At 37.2% G+C, this 16,300-nt stretch overlaps 1 protein-coding gene across 4 annotated transcripts in view; it reads right to left on the bottom strand.

Annotated features, from left to right (window-relative positions):
• The window catches only part of SAMD13 (sterile alpha motif domain containing 13), a 51,287-nt gene extending 35,746 nt beyond the window's left edge, over positions 1–15,541 (bottom strand). The window contains exons 1-2 of one of the 4 annotated variants that reach the window (XM_079140089.1): positions 15,437–15,498; positions 10,690–10,774 (exon numbers count right to left, since the gene is read on the bottom strand). In XM_079140089.1, coding sequence (XP_078996215.1) covers positions 10,690–10,742 — 53 coding nt within the window. In that variant the 5' untranslated portion in view covers positions 10,743–10,774; positions 15,437–15,498. Of the gene's footprint in view, positions 1–10,689; positions 10,775–12,052; positions 12,224–12,279; positions 12,508–15,436 lie in introns of those variants that run through there. The other 3 variants (XM_079140090.1, XM_079140091.1, XM_079140092.1) reach the window with 3 other exon arrangements.
• Between the last annotated feature and the right edge of the window lie 759 nt (positions 15,542–16,300).

Here is a 16,300-nt window from a genome sequence, read left to right as displayed (position 1 = left end):
AATGGCAATTTACAACCTGAAAAAGTGAACTCATGATTAGGTATTTTAAATCATTTGCTTCTGCCAAAGAATTTCAGCTAAATATGAAAAAATTAAATTCTAAGGCAATGGATGGTGCTTCATGTTAGGTTAAAAAAAAAAAAACTAGGCTTACTGTAATTTTAAAACAAGAGATCAATGTTTTCTTTATTGTTTCATTCAGTTGTATAATATCTACATTTAATTTCCTGAAGTGAACTCAGGAATAGTGTCATAGATACTATTATTAAATTGTTCAGCATACATTTGCCAATGGTATGGCTCAATACCAGTAAAGAAACTATTAAAAGAAATAGAAAATAATGACTTTACCAATCTGTATTATTTGTCAGGGCTTATGGTTAAGTGTATGGTTAAGTGTTAAGTGTATGGAAGAGTTATACAATTATTTCTAGTACTGTAAGACAAATTAAAGATTTGATTTATTTTAATTAAAAGAATGTCTTAATACTCAAGAATTAAAGACAAAAATGGAAAAGTAATTTGTTTCCTTATTGATATCACACGTGCATACAAATGAGCTAAATTTGAAGATACAAGAGGAAAATTTTATTTTTCACTTAACTAAATAGGTACAAAATTTTTATGTTGAAATCGAAACTTTTCAGAGTATAATAAAATAATGATTCTAAGCATTCTTCTAACATGAATAAACTCCAAGAAAAAAACTGAACAACGGTTTATTGACACTGATAAACTTATAGTTGCTTATCAATTCATGCAAACCCCTGAATTCAATGTTAATAATATTAAGTTGATCTGTGCATTAATAAACATAGTTAACTTAGATAAATGTAGTTTTGAGACCAATAAACTTTTGCTTCAAAGTTAAATCAAGATAATCCAGTTGTGTCAATGTGGATGCAAATATGACAAGAAAATTATAGTTTGGTACTTGGTTCAGTTATTGTAAAACTTCTAAGTATATCTAGAAAATTAGTTGGGGATATGATTCTACTTTTTCGATAGTAAATTTTATGAAATCTAAATGCAGATCAAGTACTTTCAAGTATGTTCAAAGAAAATTTTAGGTTCAGCTGGAGGTATACTATAAATCTACTACTGTCTATATTTAGAAAATTTAGGATAAGGGGGGATTCAAGATGAAAGAGTAGAGGAAGTCTGCATTCCTAGTTGTTCTGTGGCTTGCTGCTCCTCAGTGAGGTGCGTGAAAGGAATTTCACTAAAATTCAGTATTAGCTAATCAGAGTATCTTTGAGACTCAGAATTAGGGTACATTAAAAAATAAGAAATAATACATTAGAATCAAGCCAGTTGAGCAGCAGCTATAGTGGTGCTGGTTCACCAAAGAGGTAGGGAGAACATAGAAAGAAACAGATTTAGTATGGAAAAAGCTAAGACCAGAAAAGAGGCCCGAACTTAGCTGATCCAGAGGCTGCACTGTACATGGTGCTTGAAATGTGCTCTGTTTCTAAACTGGCGGTGGAGAAAGGCAGGAGCCATCCTGAGGTGACCATGCTGCAGTATTAAAGCCAGGAAGTCATTGCAAATGCTGCCACACTGTCCTGGTAAGTACCTACTTTGTGGCCCAGTGTGAATCAGAAAGTGAGTGAATCAGGCACAGAGAAGATTTACCTAAGGGATCTGAGTCAGAAAAGCAAAGGGGAACCCAACTATATTCTCCTTTGAGTCTGATAACTCAAGTGACCAGCTGAAGTAGGTCGGGAATCTGATTAGGTGGGTGTGAATACACTCAAGGATTAAGCCTGGGAAGGCTGTGTACCTGAACAGCAGAGTGTGTGGAGGATTGGCTCCCCTGCCCTAGTAGAATTCTTGGGAGGCTCCTGGGATCTTGACCCCCAAAAGAGATTGGCAACTGCCATGCCCTAGGGATGTAACGAGCTAATCTCTTCAGAGCAAACACCAACCAACAAAGCCTCTGAGGCCTGATTAGATCCAAGCCCCAGAAGCGGGAACTCCTCCCACTCTGAGAGGGCACCCATCTGGTCTGTATAGACAAGACTCCACTGACAATACTTCCTATGCCGTCCTACCTCATACTGTTGAGAAGAGAAACTGAGATTTCAAACAGCTTCAGTCTTAGGCCACTCCAACTGGCAGCTCAGAGAGCAATACAGAAAAAGAAAGGGGTTAACCACCCCAGCCCTTGCTCTCGTTCTTAGTACATAGCTCAAGAAGAAATGGAAAGAACGACAGTAGAGCATAGACAGTGACCATTCATTCTTATCAATTATCTTGATCATCTCAGTGGATATTATTCTGTCATTTCTCATTAAGAATTATTATATTTTTCTTTCTTTCTTTGTGTGTGTTCCTTTGTGTTCTTGTGGGGCTGATTGGTCCAGGGACATATATGCATACACATATTTGTATTTTTTCCCCTCATTTTGGGCCTTTTTAATGTACTTATTTTGCCTTTCTTGTCTTTTGAGAGTTAGGATTTTTTGGCTTGTATATTTTGGTTTTGTTTTGTAATGTTTTCATGTGTTTGGTTCTCTTGTTTCTCTGACTTTTTTCCTCCCAGCAAGAGCCAATTCTGTTGTGCTCTCTTTCTCTCTCCCTTTACTTTGCTTCTCCTATTTTTCTCCTCCTTCCTGCTGCAGCTCTTCTATATTCTCTATGTTCACTTCTGGAAATTGTAAACTCTTTTCTATCTTCTTTTTTAAAATTATTTTTTAGTTGTAGGTGGACACAATACCTTCATTTTTTTTATGTGGTGCTGAGAATTGAACCCAGGCCCTCACTCGTGCTAGGCTAGCAACCTACCACTGAGCCACAACCCCAGCCCCCTCTTTTCTATCTTGCTAGTACATTTTATTTTCTTTTAATTAGTAGTATTTTTACCAACTTTTAGAACTAATTTGTATATGTACCTCCTGCCCCACCATTAATGCTAATGCAATTATTACTGTTGATATATGATGTTTGCTACAAAGTCAGATCTAGTTCATGGTTATTGTTTTTACTGGTGACAATTGCTGATCCTACTATTCCTGTTTTGTGTGTATGTGTGTGTGTGTGTGTGTGTGTGTGTGTGTGTGGAAATTAATATTGTACAAGTCACAATAGTAAATGGGTAGTTATATATTTTTGTACCTGTTGTTGCTATTATTTGTTTTGACCTATTCTGGGATATGCTGGGAACCTACAGGGATACTACAAGCTTACAGGATAGAGACTCTTTTGTTGAACTAAACTCATCCAAGAAACAGAACACACCTTGCTCCGTACACAAATTAATGATGCTTGATCTTCAGCTATACTTTAATGCAAAGAATAGAAGAGACAAAAACCCCAACTAACAACTAGGCCCCAAGTAGAAACAGATAAGGTGCAGGCCCCATGGTCCCACTTACAGACATCCACTGCTATAGCAAAAACAGAATTAATGCAAAGGCTATGGATACCACAACTAGTAGGGGGCTTTATCTAGACTACTCTAGGACACTTTGGCAAGTGAAAACCATGCCCTAAAAAGGCCCTCATATAAGCAAAATAGAAATACTTCCCAATAAATGCATAAAACCCCAAAAAGGAATATGAGAAATATGGAAAAAAACATGGTAACATGACACCTCCTAAAGTTCACCAGCAATAGACCCTAAACATAATGAAGTAGATGAAATATAAGCTAAAAAGTTCAAAAGATTTATTTTCAAAACAGCCAATGAATTCCAAGAGAACACAGAAAAAAAAAAAAAAGAGTGAATGAATTAAGGAAGTCAGTATAGGATACAAATGAGAAATTAAATAAGGAGATAGAAATATTCAAAAAGAACCAAATAGAAATCTTGGAAATGAAAGACACAATAAATCAAATAAAATGTTCAGTTGAAAGTCTCTTTAAAAGACTAGACTGAAGACAGAATCTCAGAGCTGGAAGACAAAGTGGCCAGTCTTGAACATTCAGGCAGCATTTAAGAAAATAAACTAAGTAACCATGATTAGAGGATACAAGAATTCAGGAAACACATTAAGAGACCAAATTTAAGAATCACTGGAATTAAGCAGGGTTGTGAGATGCAGGCTAATGAAACTGATAATCTTTTCAGGGAAATAATAACAAAAAAATTTCCAAACCATGAGAATGAGATGGATATCCAGATGCAGAAGGCATTCAGAACTCTAAATAGACAAGATTAAAAAAAAAAAAAAAAAAAAAAGAAAAAAGCCCTCTTCATAACACATTATAATTAAAATGCTTAACATGAAGAACAAGGATAGAATTTTTAAAGCCTCAAGAGAAAAATGTCAGGTCATATTTAGAGGCAAGCCTATCAGAATTGCTTCCAATTGCTCAGCACAAACTCTAAAAGCCAGAAGGATTTGGAATGATGTGTTCCAAGTACTGAAAGAAAATAACTGTCAACCAAGACTGCTATATTCAGCAAGCTCTCCTTCAAAACCAAAAAGGAAATAAAAACCTTCAATAAGCAGAAACTAGAAGAATTCATGACAACTAAACTTGTACTACAGAACTTACTTAATGAAATACTCCACACAGAAGAAATCAGAAACAATCCCAAGAGCTCAAAAATGAACAAATCTCACTTGAAGAGTAGCTAAGCAAATGAGAAACAGGACCAAATTAAATATTATCAATAAATCAAAATGGCAGGAATAATAATCATCTCTCTGTGGTACATTTAATGTAAATGGTCTCAACTCTCCAATTAAAAGACATTAAAAAACAAGACTTACCTAAGTGTATGTTGTTTGGAAGGGATACACTTTATAGGCAAAAACAGACAAAGGCTGAAAGTGAGAGGATGGAAATTGATATACAATGCAAATGGAGCCCCCAAACAAGCAGGAGTAGTTATTCTCATATCTGTCAAAGCAGACTTCAAATCAAAATTAATGAAGAGGAACAAAGAAGGTCACTTCATAGTGATAAAGGGAACAATTCAACAAGAAGATACAACAATAATAAATACTTATGATCCAAATGTGGGTGTAATAATTACATAAAAGAGATACTACTCAAATTGAACCTCAGATAATACTGGGTGATTTGAACACACCTCTCTCACCATTTGATAGGTCATCCAGACGTAAACTTGGAAAAAGACTCTTTGGACCTGAGAAATATTATAAATCAAATGAACCTAATAGACATCTATAGAATATTTCATCCAACAACAGCTGAATACACTTTCTTCTCAGTGACTCATGGAATCTTCTACAAAACAGACTATATTTTAGACCACAAAGCAACTCTTGGCAAGTACAAAAAAATAATACAATTCCTTGCATCTTATCAGATCATAATGGTTTAAAATGAGAAATAACATGACAAAACCCTATGGAAACTATATAAATACATGGAGATTAAACAATAGTTTAGAATGATGAATAGGTGATAGCAGAAATCAAGGGAGAAATTTTAAAATTCTTAGACTCAAATGTGAATAGTGATACAACACATTAGAACTTCTGGGATGTTATGAAGGCAGTTCTAACTCAAGTTTATAACTATGAGTGCCTAAATAAGAAAATCAAAAAGATCACAAATAAACAACCAAATGATACATCTCAAAGCTCTTTGAAAAAGATCAAACCAATTCCAAAATCAGTAGAAAGAAAGAATTAAGATCAGAGCTGAAATCAATGAGAATATAAAAATGACAGAAAGGATCAATAAACAAAGAGTTGGTTCTCTGAAAAGATAAACAAGACTTAGCCCAACCAACTTAAAGAAAAAGAGAGAAACCTCAAATTAATAAAGACATCACAGAAATTCAGCAAATCATTAGGGACTATTTTGAAAATTTAGACTCCAATAAATAAGAAAACCTAGAAGAAATGAATACATTTCTAGACAAACATGATTTGCCAAAACTGAATCAACAGAATGTGGATATCCTAAACAAACCAATAATTAGCAATGAGATATAGGCAGTAATAAAAAATCTTCCCATAAAGAAAAGTCCAGGACCAGATGGATTCTCAGCTGAATTCTACCAAAATTCATGTCAATACTCCTCAAATTATTTATGAAAGAGAAAGGGATGAAACACTTCCAAATTTACTCTATGAAGCCAGTATTATACTCATAACAAAACCAGATAAGGACATATCAGGAAAACATCTCAGAACAAACAAAACAAACAAAAAACAAATATCAAATCAAAACAAAAAATTCCACTATATTTATGGGAAAATAAAAAACATCTACCATCCAACAAGATGAAATTATACTGTCTAGATTTTAATAAAAAATAACCATACACGCAAAGAAGTAGGAAAATACAGTCCACAGTGGGAAGGAAAATCAGTCAATTGTTTAAACTGAGATATCAAAAAATCCAAATGATAAAATTAATATATAAGGATATAGAAACCTTTATAAGAGAAAAGACTGAATATGCAAAGTAGAGGTATGGAATAAATCTTTTAAAAAGACCAATGTTAACTTTCAGAGTTAATAGCTACATTGTCTGAAATGAAAAATACATGGGGTCAGATTAACAAGAGATTAATGAGAGATGAAAAAATTTGAAGAAAAGGTTAGTAAACTTAAATGCAAAGAAACAGAATGTAATCAAATGAGTACAAAGAAAGACAGAAAAAAATGAACAGAGCCTCAGTGAATTATGGAATTATATCAAGTGATCAAACAAAGTTGTAAATGGAAAAAGGGAAAAATGGTTGAAAATAGTTGAAAATTTTCTAGACTTGATGAAAGCTAAGCCCCCACATACATCTAAGATACAAAACAAATCCCAAGCACAAGAAACATAAGTCTCATAATCAAACTGCTTAAAATATAAATGATAAAGAAAAAAATATTAAAGGCATATGGGCAAAAAAGACATATATACAAGAGAACAAAGATAAGAAAAAGACTACCATGAGCCAGGTACAGTAGCTCAAATGTGTAATCCCGGCAACTTGAGAGGCTGAGGCAGGAGCGTTGCAAATTCCAGGCCAGCCGCAGCAATGTAATGAGACCCTCAGTAACTTAGCAAGATTCTGTCTCTAAATAAATCAATTAATTAGTTAATTAATTTTTTAAAGGGGGTTGGGGATGGGGATATAGCTTGACGGTAAAATGCACCCAGATTAAATCCAGTACAAAAAAAAAAAAAAACCAAGGTGAGAAACAAACAAGCATGCCTGCTTTTACCATGTTTTCCCAATATTTTACTGTTGGTTCTACTTGATACAATAAAAAAGGAAAAATATCAATAAAAGGTATCCACAGTTAGAAGGAAGAAGTGAAACTGTGTTTAATGACAAGATAAAACTGTCTGTTTTAAAAATCATGAAATCTACAAAACAGCTATTAGAAGTAATAAATGAGTTTAGGGAGGTGGTCGAACACAAGATCAATAAAAGCAAATCAAGTGTATTTCTATATAGTAACAACAAGCTGCTGGAAATTCAAAATAAAAAAGCAATACTGCTTACAATAGCATAAAACACATGAAATGTGTAGGAATGCATGTGACAAAAATGTGTAAGATCTGTATACTGAAAACTACACACTAGTGCTGAGAGAAGGTAAAGTAGACCTCAATAATTGAAGAAACATACCATGTTCATTTACTGGAAGACACAGTATTGTTAAGATGTCCACTCTTACCAAACTGACTGAGACAACGTCAATTGAAATGCCAGCAGGTTTTGCTAAACTGGGTGCCAGCAGGTATTTTGTTTGTTTTGTGGAAATTGACAAGCTGAATCTAAAATTACCATGGAAATGTAAAGAGCCAAAACAACCTTGAAAAAGAAGAACAAAGTTAAATGGCTAATACTACTTTGATTTCAGACTATAGTTATCAAAGCTATAGTTATCAAAGCAGTGTTATATTGGCATATATATATACACACACACACACACACACACACATATATATATATCTTTATGCAAAAAGATAAATGGAATAGAGTCTAGAAATAGAGTCATGCATGTATGATTGATTATTTTCCAATAAAGTTGAAGGAGCACTTGAACAAATGGTACTGGGAAATTTGGACATCAACAGGCAAAAAACCAGCCACCATCATCAACAAAAGAACTTCGATTCTTCTTTCATATTTCACATAAAAATTAACTCAAAAACTATAGCCCTGCCAGGCATGGTGCCTATGTCTGTAATTCAAGCAGCTCCAGGAGGCTGAGGCAGGAGGATCTTAAGTTCAAAGCCAGTCTCTGCAACTTAATGAGACCCCAAGCAACTTAGCAAGACCCTGTCTCAAATAAAAATAAAAAAACAGGCTGGGGATGATGCTTGGGGGTTAAGCTCCCCTGGGTTCAATCCCTGGTACAAAACAAAAAGAAAAACCATAGTCCTAAACCCTAAAACTTAAAACTATAAAACTTATATAAGAAAATGCAGAAAATCATTGAGACTTTGTTTAGGCAAAGATTTCTTAAATATGACATGAAAAGCATGATCCATAAAAGGAAAAATTGATAAATAGAACTTTTAAGAAAAAATGTTTACACTTTCAAGAACATTATAGAGAGAATGAAAAGACAAGTCACATACTGGGAAAAATATTTTCAAATCTTATATATGATAAAGGATTTGTGTTAGCAATATATAAAAACCTTCTATGCAACAAATATGAAAAAATAACTCAATAACAGGGAGTGCAAAATATATGAACAATACTTTTACCTAAGAAGATATATGAAAGTCAAATAAGCACAGAAAAACATGCTCCACATCATTAGTCACTAGGGAAATAAAAGTTAAACCTACACCAAATAAAACATCTAATATGGAAAAGATTGGTCATACCAAGTTCACAAGGACCTGTGCACTGAAACACTACTTGTAGGAATGTGTATGGGACAACCAGTTTGAAAAATAACCTGGTAGTTTGATAAAAATTAAATACATACCTACCATAACCCACCTAATACCATTCCTCTTCCATGGAAGAGAAATGAAAGCATATGTCCACACAATAGACCTGTACTTGAAAGATCAAAGCAGCTTAATTTGTAATACCTAAAAAGAATGGAAACAACTCAAATGTCTATCATGATGTAGATGGACATAGTTAACAATCTGTTTTATATCCATACAATGAAATATTAGTAACAAAAAACAATGAACTAAGTAATAACATGTATGAATCACAAATTAATCATGCTGAGTGAGACACCAGACCATATATACAATATATACAAAATTCTAGAAAAACCAAACTAATTCATAGTGACAGCACAACAATGGTAACCTGGGGATACGAGGGCAGAAAAGGGAAGGAGAGATTATAAAGGGTTATAAGAAAACTGGGGGTAAAGGATATGTTCATCATCATAACTGTGGCAATGGTTTCACAGGTGTATGCAAATGTCAAAACTTACCAAATTTTATACTTTCAGCACATGTAATTTGTTATAGTTCAATAAAGTTATTATCTCAAACTTATTTAAATTAGGCAAATTGAAAGTTCAGTACATCAGTTAACACTAGTCCCCTTTCAAGTTCTTAAGTGCAATATATAGTTAGTGGCTACCATTTTGGGCAGCACAAATACAGACTATTTCCATGACTGCTGAACGTACCATTGGACAGCACTCACCTACCTCATAAAGAAGCACCCATTTATCTACGTTCAACTTTAAGAATGGGAGTAAGCATGGCAGTATGGCATTGATATATAAATTACACAAGAATTTTTAAAAGCAGATTTTTATTAAGTTAATTTTAATGTTATTCTGCTGTAAAGCAAAATATACTTCGTATTCATAAACATATACTTTCTATTCATAAACATAGCACACTGCCTCCTAATTTAGATATCACAGTTTCTATGGATTACATTTAATTAGTTTCTTCCAACACTCAAATTGACAACAATTTTAAACCAAATGACATGGAAAGAAATGAAATAGATAACACTGTCATGGAATTTACTTTCTCCTTGTAATCAAGCTTCAATACAACTCTTAAATATGAATATACATTTTTAATACTTATTATATCTTGAAAATTAGCTTTTGTCCTGATTCAGAGTATAATGCTATATAATACAATTGAATTTTCTTATTTAAAAAAAAAATCAAGCATATAATAACCCTTACACAATAAATATAATCAGAAGTTTCAAATGTGGGAACAGACATTAAAATAGAACACCATGGTAGGCACTGAGATATTTCGCATTCAAGGAACAGTTTAAAAAATCAGGGCAGAGAAGTTGTTAAACTTAGTAGTCTCACTGAAGCTTTTCTCTTCTTTCACTATAGACTCTCAGTTTTGAGAATTGGAGGTTATTTTATTCAAAAAAAAAGAAAGAAAAAAGAAAAAGGGAAGAAGAAGAAAGAAAGAAAAAAGAAACAAACTCAAATTCTATTTTCTGCCCCTACCCTAGTAGCCTATGGACTTGGAAGGCAGAGTCTATATTTACTGTTTTTGTTTCAGTATAGGGAATATAGGGCTTAAATCCTCAATCTTCCTGGTTCCATAGCCTGATACACTGACCCGTGCCCATTTAGATTATCTGAGTCATCCCTCTCTTGGAAATGCAATACAGAAAAGGGCAGCTGAAGTGGGGTAGGAAACCAGAGGCTGGTGGCCAGTGTAGACAAACCAAGACAACCCCCCAAATGTGTACTGTAGTAGATAAGCAAGACCTGTAAAAACAGAAACCAAGTCCCTCTGTTGTTTGCAGCAGCAGAACTCCGAAGCCAGCTTCACTTACTTTTTTACACCGACAGAGCCATTTTCCTTGTTTTCCATGTCAACAGATAGCATGGGAAGGCTGCAGGGTTCCTTTACTTCAGCAACTAATCAATAAGGGAGAAAAGCCTGTGTTTAATTCTGAGAAAGTGAAAGAAGAATATATATTCTGAATCAGACATAATGGTTCCTTTTACAGCTTCACACCAGTTCACGTATGTTTGTTTAAATCTCTAGTTCCCTCAGCGATTCGATAGATGTGATTAAACCTAAAGAACTGAAGGAGATGAGATGAATTGGGGTGCTTTCATCTGTACTGGCACTCCCAGCCTTGACAATAAGCTTTTGCAAATGAAATTGAATCCTCCTTCAAAACAAGTGCTGTGTGACCTGGCACAGCTTCCTCTGGGTGCCAAGCTCTCACTGAAGACACTGCAACTCATAAATGAGTCCAAGTGGAGAAAAACAATCCCCCTTTACCTGCCCCCTCCCACCATGAACTGTGATTTCTTTTATTGCTGCTTTTTTTTTTTTTTTTTTTTTTTTTTGTCCACTCCCTCTGCTCCTAGATTTTTTTCATTGTAATGCAGGAGCGCACTTACAGCCTTTGTCAGCAAGTATCCCCCTACCTCACATATTCTCAGCGAAAGCCTCAAAAACCAGTCTAGGAGATGACCATGCTGTGGTAAAGCAGAAAGCTCACAAAAAAAAAAAAAGCCAGATCGTCCTTAGTACAGAAAGGTGGTGCTGGGTGTGTGTGTGTGTGTGTGTGTGTGTGTGTGTGTGTGTGTGTGTGTGTGTGTGTGTATAAGAGGGGGTAGGCAGCTCATTAAATTTATATAAAATCATCAAAACATTTAAGGAGAAATAGTAGCATCTTTCACTCTTTTTGTTTGTAGGACGAGGACTATGAAAAAATTAAAACCCTTCACAATTAAATAGGCAATTAACAAGATGAAAAAGCTATGAACAAAACTGCTTCAAGAAAAAGAAAAAAAGAAAAAAGAAAAATAACAGAAACAGAAACAAGATAAAACAAAAAACTAGTCCCGGAACGTGTTTGTTCTTATTCAGCTGAAGCCATAAATTAAATACATTTCCTTTCAAATCACTTTATACTTCAGCACTTCTTCTCCAGGGATTACTCTGACATGGCAAGTGCATCATTTAGTATATTCACAAGATTTTATCACTGTTAGAGAAGTAGATGATTAACAAATAACACCGAAAGTGTGGGATAATCTTCACTCCTAAAACACACACACACACACACACACACACACACACACACACACAAACTTCCAGGTGCTAAACCACTTAGATCACTGCCAAGAAAACCAACATTTAATATACATATAGATATTAGCATCCATCCATCCACACACCGTTAGAGTAGGCAGGAAGCTAGTGCTGCTGCTCCATGCTAAAAGAATGATTTCACTTCAGTTGGAAACTGTTACACATTCACCATTTTCTAAGCGTCTCAGAAACAAAACAAAACAAAAACACTCACAATGATACTCTGCAACATCACACTACATTGTCTTATTACTATTATTTTCTTTCTTTTTTTTTTTTTTTTTTTTGGTGGAAGAGTAAAAAGAAAACCTACCTATCAGCAACTAAAACATATCATTTTTTATAGGCTTATCAAGAACAGCCAAAGAAACCCCAATGTTTTCTTTCACAAAGTAGGCTGGCAAAGGAATTCAATAAGGAGGTACAATTTGACACAGTGAAATAAAACCAGGCTGGCTCTCAGCCAACATGACGTTAGGAATCACACACAAGCTGCACCAACTGCCTTCTGGTTCATGGCTGACTTTTTAAAGCTACAGTGTGCCTGTTCACTTTGGCTAACTACTTTCAGCACAATTAGTGGAAGTGAATGAATCATGAATCCAAAAACCAGCAGAATTTTCCCTGCACCTGTCTTTTACTAAGAAAAACAAGCTGTCTTAATAGCTTCTTCATTTTCTCGGGCCCCTTCACTGTTGCTACATGTCTTTACTGTTGTTCTGAGATTGAATGCCATGTTTCAAACTATTTCTTTTTCTCCCCTGTAGGAAAAAATAAGAGAGAGCCCAGGGCTTACAGGCTCTACTCAGTGAACAACCAGAAGCCGTAGTCCTGCCTTACTCATTTTTCCTAATAGAGAGACGTGGACAAAATTCCTAGAGCTGGCTTTTAAGTAATCTCTTTGTGAGAATGAGAAACACACTGCCCAGCAGCAAATCCCTTTCCTTCATTATGCAGGAAGTAGCACACTTCAGAGAGGATGCAAAATAGATGACCAGATCTCCTAAAAACACCCACGTTCTTTTATTTTGGCATTCATCCTATCCAATGAAGCCAGCAAAAATTCAAACAGAAACAAAGCCTTATTCTACAAAAGAAAAACAACTAGTTCTGTGAGGTTTAATTTGTTTATCCCAGTTACATAAAAAGCATAATTTAATAAATGCAAACAACACTTAAAACCTATGAGTACCTGATACTATATGAGTCACATAAAAATAAGAAGATATATTGCCAACTCTCAAATTCATAGCCTCTCCCACTACCATCCTAAGTCCCAATTCAGGAAATGGGGGGTAAAACAGAGAGGCTCAGAGTTCCTCAGTTTGGCTGGGAATCACTTGTGCCTGAATGTGTGGGTAGGGGCGGGCAGGATTCTAAGCCCATAAACTGTTCTTTACATATACAGAAAACATAAGTGATTGCTTCTTCATAGAAATAAACACCAATCAACATTTGGATACTTTTAGGTCAAAATAGCCACAAAACCTTTCAGAATACACACACAATCCCCAGAAATATTCTGGAAAGAAATTATCTTCTATAGTGCTATAGTGTAGACTTCAGGTAGAATTGAGAAGAAAGTGGCCTGCCTCCAATTTCTTTAGTAATCTTTAAGGGGCATTAGGAGATCAGCAACTATGATCTAATTTGGAACCTGAATTCCAAAGTCAAAAATTTTTCTCTTACTTATTCTGGAAATGAGATTACAAATCTTCAATTTCCTGAAAGACCACTGCTGAGAAATACTTCTAGTAGTCTCTTCTCCCATCTTTGCCACTGCCCTCTTGCAAAAGCAAAAAACCATAAAATAGGGACCAATTCTAAGTGTTCAAGTATTTTTGAGTACCATTTTTTTGTGGATGTGTCACCACTGCTGATCAAAATTATGAACTCTCATGGAGCTAAGAGTTTTCCACAACAGATTCCATGTTTTTGAACTTGATCTGAAATTCTTGAACCATTTTCAAACTAAATCCAAGGAAGAGAACTGGACTGTGAATCCTGCGGGCAGGGGAGCCAGGAGGAGGGTATCCTGACAGCACTGCTCACAACAAAAATATGCTTGGCTCACCTCTTGAAGAGAAGGAGGCAAAGAAAATGTAGTTATACCCAATTCTTCCTTAGATACACTCACAGGAGGAAGGATTCTGTGAAGTTTTTCCAAGCATTTTTTTCCTACATATAGAAAAGGACATCCCCTCCTGCCTTGCCTGCTGTGTTCAAAAGTTGCCAGTTAAACAAGTGTTAGGTTTCAGAAAGTGCTGTTGGAAATCAGTCCCATTTAAAGAAAGTGAGCCACAAAGGCATGACAACGGGTTTCACTTACCAGGTTCTAACTTTGGTAATAAACTGACAATCTGTGAATATAAATGCATATACTAGTATCCACCCACTCCCTCCTCACTTGACCCGACAAACTGTTTGACGTTAACCCTTTTCTCTAATGACAAGAATAATCTGTAGGTGCGAAGTGTATGTGTATGATGTGTGTACTGTGGCGTATATGGTTTGTTGTATGTACGTGTGGGTATTTGTGATGTGTCCTATGTGTGGATATAGAACTAGTGGTACGTAGTGCATGTTTGTGTATGTGTGTGTGCTGGGGGGCAAACAAGAGAGATCCAGCACATTACAGGATGTGCTAAAATAACTTTGGAGGTCCTAGCATCAGGATTCCGGAGCAGAACATACGGGCCCATCTGGAAGTGCTCTCAAACGGGGGTGGGGGCACGGGAAACTGGTGCCTCGATTGGTTTCTTTTATTCATCAGCACTCATCCCCCGAGCAGCGCAGACTCCCGTGGAAAGCCAGCTGTGTTCTAAAGGAACCACCAGCCACAGCCCCTGCCCCGGCTCTCCCCTCAGGCGCTTCCAGTTCCGAGTAGCCAAGGGCAGGGGCGAGCTCTAGGCGTCCCGAAGGGCGTCTCAAGGGAAAGGAAGCGTATCCTGGAGAAGGGGCAGTGGGTGTGGGGGCAGGACTCAGAACTCCAGGCAGCCTCTTGGACCTGCGCCGCCAACCGAGAGTAAAAAAGACTCGTGTGGCACGGTCGAGAAAGAGTGGAAAGTTTCTGGCTGAGACTTTCAAGGAGAAACAGTGCCCGGTCTTTGGTTTAGGGACTCCCCGTGGAGCCCGTTTTGGGAAAAGGGGGTTTGGGGGTGTGGCGCTAGCTGTGCCACCACCCTGTCCCGTCCTGCACGCTCGGTCCCGCAGCCCGCGGCTAGCCCCGGCTCTCCGCGGGACTGGGCAGGCTTCTGACGCCAGTTCCACTCCAGGGCGACACAGTCCACGCCCGTGGGTGCAACAAGCTGCGGGAGCGCTGGACACAACAGACACGAGGGAGGGCGGGGCGCTTTTTTTTTTTTTTTTTTTTTTTCCCCCCAATGTGGCGATTTTCGCTTCTTTTCATTCTGGAGAGGGAAGAGGGCGGGCGCGTTCCCAGGCCCTCGCCGCACGTGCCCATCACTTACCTCCCGCACGGCCGCGCCGGGAGGTTTGCCCCGCGCAGAGCTCGGCGGCCGCCACGCGCCGAGCCCCGAGCAGCCGGCCGGACGCGCGCGGCACGCCGGGAGTTGTAGTCCACCGTGGGCCGGCGGGGGTCCGAGAGGTGTGGGCACCGGGAAGCCGGAGTGCGGGGCCTGAGGAAAGGGCCCTGGTAGGGGCCCTGTGAATGTGAAACTCAAAACTTCCAGAGAGTTGAGGGCAAGGGCAGCCTTCTAGAGAGATTTTTAAAGTGGAGGTTTTCAGGTAGTTCCATTTGCTTCCTGTTTTACTCGCTCCTGGTAACCCTGCTGAAGTTTAAGCTGGACTTTGGCAGTAATGGTAACTAGAGATTTCCTGGGTCAGGTTTCCCGGGGCCAATAGTATTTAGGACTCTACTCTCCGTTTACCCCAAACACACATGTGACACTCTGCTTGAAACACCTATTCAGTTGCTTACAGAATAACTCAGTTGAAGCCCTGGGCATGCAAAGGAAAGGTGAGTAATTGCACCTTGCACTTGTAGAACGCTGAACAGCACTCTTTACAAAGCACTTTTACTCAGTATTTCATTATATTAGAACCATAAAGCAACAATGGGATTTAGGCAGAGAAAAACTAAAGTTGCTGAGAGTTTTGTGTATCCACACGTGTGGAGTTGGAGCCACCCCGAACTATTCATTTCCTTCTCTAGCCCTTCTTTTAGCAGCTGGGACGAGAAGGTGGGGAGAAGGAGGACTGGGGATAGATGTGGTGGACACAGTGAAAGAAGAGTGGCCTGTTGTGAAGTATTTTCTTGAAATAGCGAATGAATAAATCCTTAGTAAATAAGGAAATGAAAAAAGCACCATGGA

This window comes from Sciurus vulgaris (genome assembly GCF_902686455.1).
Source record: "Sciurus vulgaris genome assembly, chromosome: 1".
Taxonomy (NCBI): Eukaryota; Metazoa; Chordata; class Mammalia; order Rodentia; family Sciuridae; genus Sciurus; species Sciurus vulgaris.
This window is presented reverse-complemented; position numbering and strand designations above follow the sequence as displayed.